The sequence below is a fragment of the Muntiacus reevesi genome, chromosome 5, assembly GCF_963930625.1.
Source record: "Muntiacus reevesi chromosome 5, mMunRee1.1, whole genome shotgun sequence".
NCBI classification, from domain to species: domain Eukaryota; kingdom Metazoa; phylum Chordata; class Mammalia; order Artiodactyla; family Cervidae; genus Muntiacus; species Muntiacus reevesi.
The window spans coordinates 26,027,001-26,032,596 of record NC_089253.1 but is presented as its reverse complement, the minus strand read 5'-3'; the positions used below and the strand labels follow the sequence as shown (position 1 = coordinate 26,032,596).

The 5,596-nt window shown below is 43.1% G+C and overlaps 1 protein-coding gene across 1 annotated transcript; it reads right to left on the bottom strand.

The window, feature by feature from the left end:
- Positions 1-3,850: 3,850 nt before the first annotated feature.
- Positions 3,851-4,903, bottom strand: LOC136169230 (olfactory receptor 10D3-like). The gene has a single exon (XM_065937037.1). It carries the CDS (start codon positions 4,901-4,903, stop codon positions 3,851-3,853), a length of 1,053 nt encoding a protein of 350 aa, XP_065793109.1.
- Between the last annotated feature and the right edge of the window lie 693 nt (positions 4,904-5,596).

Below are 5,596 nucleotides of genomic sequence, written 5' to 3'. Positions count from 1 at the left end.
ACACATTCCCTAGCTAAACAGTGACAGCTCCTATCTTACCCTTAGTACTTCATTTCCTGGAGGTTTGTCTTTTCAGGCCACATCTCTTTGCTAGCACACTTTTACATCTTTCCCCAAAAGAAGGCACTTTCATGAAGAAGTCATTGCTGAGAGAGTGATATCTGCCTTCACAATTCAATCTGTCTTTTACATTTACTTGTTCTCAGTTTTCATATCCCTTGTTTCTATTGCTCTCCTTTTAATAACATCATTTTTTTTAATCAGAGAAAAAAATATCTTTCCTGAACGAGGTTCAGATTGTCAACCTGCAACATGCGTACCTCTGATTAATCAAAGGGCGAGAGCCAACAAGGAGAAAGTGAGACACAGAACAAATTTGAGACTGTTTTATAAAAGGACTGAAGATTTTCCTTCCTGTGATTAACCTTGGATGCTCTGAGCTTTGATACAGTAAGGCACATTGACACCTTTCAGTTTCATATTCTAGGACTTGTCGGATGACATCCTTTACTCAATACTACCTATGGCATGTGCACTAGAGGTAAACAAGTTGCGATGAACAGTGTTGTTAACGGGAAAATAAGCAACTGTATTAAGAAGGAATTTTAATACTTATAAAATGTGGCATCATAGAATGATATTAAGAAGAATTGGAAATGTTATTAAGGTTTCTCCACTATTAGTTCATTTGAAATAGTGTGTTCTAGGAGATGCAAGGCAATGGTCTTTCTCAGGAGATGAAAGTAGCAGATTAAAAAAATAAATAAATAAACCTCTATGAATAAAAAATTCAATGGACTTGAGAACAGACGTGAGGATAAAGCCTGACAACTGCCAATTGTCCCAAGTTCCCCTCAGTATAATATTTCCATATATAGACAGCTTTTCTTGAGTCATTCTTTTGGTTCTCTTACTTCCTAGACTGGACACCAAGATTTCAGATGGATAGTTCTTTTCTTGGTGACCCAGACAGTAAAGAATCTGCCTGCAATACAGGAGACTTGAGTTCAATCCTTAGGTCGGGAAGATCCCTTAGAGAAGGAAATGGTAACCCACTCCAGTATTCTTCCCTGGAGAATTCCATGGACAAAGGAGCCTGGTGAGTTACAGTCCATGGGATCACAAAGAGTTGGATACAACTGAACACCTAACACTTTCAATCCTTTTCCAAACCTCTGCTGAATAATTACAAAAATAGAAAGTAAGAATACACAAATGGATCCATAAGGAAAAATAATATTAATTTAAGAGGAATAGACACACAGACTTCTACCCATGCCACAAGAACCATGGTTAATGACAATCTTTCTAGAAAAGGTCAAAATCAGAAGTTGGTGTGATCTTGCCAGTGTGTCTATAACACTTGGATTTTGTCCTTTGGAAGAAACGTGTATTTTATATTCTTCCAGAGAATTAGGAATGGCAAAAGAGGAGCTCCAGTGTACTAAGCCCTTGTTAATTTAGTTTATTTTTTTGACCACTCTGCACAACATATGGTATCTTAGTTCCCCAATCAAGGATCAAACCTATGTCCCCTGCATCAGAAGCACAGAGTCTTAACCACTGGTTCACCAGAGAAGTCGCTCCAGTATACTATAGTAGTAGTAGTTTAGTCGCTAAGTTGTGTTCGATTCTTGCCACCCCATGGACTGTATCCTGCCAGGCTTCTCTGTCCATGGGATTCTCCAGGCAAGAATACTACAGTGGGTTGCTACTTCCTTCTCCGGGAGATCTTCTTGACCCAGGGATCGAACCCGGGTCTCCTGCATTGCAGGCAGATTCTTTACTGACAGCTACAAGGGAAGCCAACTCCAAAATACCAGTCACTTTAAATATTCTGGGGACTTGGCACCATGGATTTTGTTGGATCTGTTCTTATGTGGAAATGGGAAAAAAGAACTTAGCCCAATAAAAGCCTAGAAAGAAGGCTTTATCTATATCTTTCTATCTGGTTAGGCTGAGGCCAGCTCAAGTTGCCCATACCACCTAATAATACAGTTTGCTCAGTTAGTTACATAAGAACTTATGTAGGTTCCCAGAATACATCAAGTGTGAATAAAACATGCAAAGTCCATGGTCCCAACTAGAGAACTATCTTTACTTCTCAGCTCCCTCTCAGCTCCCTCAGAGGGCCTGGTCACACTGTTGAATAAACTATAGTAACACACATGAACACACACACACACCACACACATATTGTGTCCTTTCCCATTGAGCATGGAGTCTAAAAACTAAAGGCTTCAGGAGGAGATTCACTCTGTTGACGATTCTGCTAAACTGAGATAAAATAATCCTATCTTGTGACAAAACTTGGTAGTGATTTCAACAGAATATTCCAAGGTGCCCACCCAGTCACCTTTGGGGTTTTACGGCTGGGATGCTAATGGAGTGGTTGATACCAACAGAGGGAAGCTGAGCAACTTCTGAGGTAAGCATGAATTGCTTTTATAAGCAACAGTAATGACCTCTATGCATCTTCCCTGTAGCTCAGACGGTGAAGAATCTGCCTGCAATGAAGGAGACCTGAGTTTGATCCCTGGGCTGGGAAGATCCTCTGGAGAGGGAAATGGCAATCCACTCCAGTATTCTTGCCTGGAGAATCCCATGGACAGAGTGGGACTGTGTCGGGCCACAGTCCATGGGGTCACGAAGAGTAGGACATGACTAAGTGACTAACACTACTACTATAATGACCTCTGTGACCTTCAAGCCTAAGAAAACTGGCCGCAAACCACCTCTAGTACCAGGACCAAAGGTATCAGTACACTTCTAGGCAGTATTGCTATTGTTTAATCATTAAATTGTGTCTGAATCTGTGCAGTCCCATGGACTGTAGCCCACCAGACTCCTCTGTCCATGGGATTTCCCAGACAAGAGTACTGAAGGGGGTTGCCATTTCCTTCTCCAGGGGATTTTCCCGACCCAGAGATTGAACCTGCATCTCCTGCTTGGCAGGTAGCTTTTTTACCACTGAGCCACCTGGGAAGCCCATTATTTTTGGCATTGTTGTTCAGTCACTAAATCGTGTCTGACTCTTTGCAACCCCATGGTCTGCAGCATGCCAGGCTTCCCTGTCCCTCACTGTCTCCTGAAGTTTGCTTAAACCCATGTCCATTGAGTCGGTGATGCTATCCAACATCTCATCCTTGGTCAACCCCTTCTCCTGCCCTCAATCTTTCCCAGCATCAGGGTTTCTCTTCTTTGCATCAGGTGGCCAAACCTTAGCATGGGTCATATTCAGATGAGCCTGTGGCAGTGAGCAGGTCTCACTGAGATGCTGTGGATTTCTCTTCAGGGTGTGCTCCCCGTGTTCCTAACACCCATCGCTTCCCTGACCATCCTTGATCAACAGTTCACCTTGTGCCCTGGTGGGACTCAGCCCACATCAGAGTCCATCTTAAACCACTATCAACGTAGCCTTGAAAAAACTGATTCCAAATTCAACTAACCTCTGACAAAGATCAGCAAACTACAGCTTGTGGGGAATATCCTGCCTGCAACCTATTTGTGTAAATAGAATTTCACAGGATCAAGGCTTGTCTTGTTTCATTTGTTTATGTTTATTCATTCATTCTATGACTGTTTTCATGCTACCATAGCAGAATTTTGTATTTGTGATAGAGACCCTCTGGTTCCCAAAGCCTAAAATACATACTACCTGGACCTTTAGAGGAAACATTTGCTGATGACTTGTCTCTGAGACAGGGAAAATGCCACCAATTTGAATTAGTTAGAGTTGCTTCCCCACTCTCTTTATGGCAGAAAGATCTTTACAATATCATAGATATATTTTAAAAACTAATTTAATATGCAAATGAGGAGGGGAAAAATCAGCTTTACCCACAAGAGACTAGTGACCTCCCTCTGAAACAATCTGGCCCCCAACAAGTTTCTTCAGGGCTCCCTTGACATCTTTGTTTCTCAAAGTGTAGATCGTGGGGTTCAGCATGGGGGTGATTACACTTGCAAAGATTTGCACTGGAGTGACCAGCACCTCGCTCAAAGACGGCTGGGTATAGACAAGAGCACAAGGCCCAAAGAACAGAGTGACCACAGAGAGGTGGGAGACACAGGTAGATGCTGCCTTGCGCCGCCCCTCAGCCGAGTGCATCTTTACCACTGCAATGACGATGCGCATGTAGGAGGAAACGATGAGGAGGAAACAGATCATGGGCACGAGGCCAATGTTGGTGAAGCTCACTGTCTCAATGATGAGTGTGTTACCACAGGCCAATTTGACAACAGGAAAGATGTCGCAGAAGAAATAATCTATCTCATTAGACCCGCAGTATGGCAACTGGAAGGTCAGTGTAGTGAGACTTATGGCGTGAAAAGAGCTAAGAGCCCAGGTGCCAGCCACCAGCAGGGCACACGCCCGACGGTTCATGATGATGGCATAACGCAGCGGGTGGCAGATGGCAGCAAATCGGTCATAGGCCATCACCGTGTAGAGCAGAGATTCCGCGCAGCCTAGGAAGTGGTAAAAGAAGACCTGGGACACACAGCCACCCAGGGAGATGACCCGGTTCTTCACCAGCAGGTTGGCCAACATCTTTGGGGTGCTCACAGAAGAGAAACCAATATCCAGCACAGAGAGGTTACAAAGAAAGAAATACATAGGCGTGTGGAGGCGGGAATCGGCCGCCACGGCTAGCAGGATGAGCAGATTTCCTAGCAGAGTGCAGACGTAGAAGATGAAGAACACCACAAACAGCACAACTTCCTGCCCCTGGGTTCGAGGGATGCCCAACAGGATGAACTCTTTAACCAAAGTGTGATTCCTTATCTCCGTAAAAGTTAGATTTTTATCCTGGAAAGAGCGGAAGTGACAGTAAGTTAATGACCCACAGCACCAAAATCCACAGCTTGCGACCAATAGATTCATAACAAGAAAGACAGTCATAGGCTCTATTCATGGAAGGATAAAGCTTATTGTGACTGAGACATCAAGAATAGCAAATACCCCAGAAAGAGGTGCCGTCTCTGGGGTGAGGACTGAAGGCAGGCTGGTATCTGGACAGACATTGCTTTATTATTACCAGATAGAGAGGAGCAAGTGGCAAAGAGAGGATAAGCCTTGAAAGCTGATGAAGGAAAGAATAGAGAAAGGGAAGGAAAGCAAAAGAGAGTAGGGAAAAGAAAAGGAAAAAACGAGGCATGTTTATAGTTTACAGAGAATTTTTATGACCATTTTCGAGTTAAGCCTTAATAGAGTCTGATAAGGGAAGATCCTCTGGAGAAGGAAATGGCAACCCACTCCAGTATTCTTGCCTGGGAAAGCCTACTGGCAGAGGAGCCTGGTGGGCTACAGTCCATGGGGTCACAAAGAATGGAACACGATTGAGTGACTAAACAATAACAGAGTCCCATATGTAAGATAGGAATAATATTTCTATTTCATAGATGATGAAGAAATTATGATTCAGAGAGGTTAAATAAATTGTTGAATTTCTCATATATAACTCGTGGCAGATCCAGAATTAGACTCCAAGGATTCTAAATCCATTATACCGTAATTAGAAAAGGAGAAAAATAACTATGGAAATGCAGATAAAAGAAAATATTACTGTATTTTCTAAACTGAGAGGACAAGACA

What these genes read in the sequence shown, in the direction of transcription:
- LOC136169230 (XM_065937037.1), bottom strand. Translation starts at nt 4,903, where the DNA reads ATGACTGTCTTTCTTGTTATGAATCTATTGGTCGCAAGCTGTGGATTT.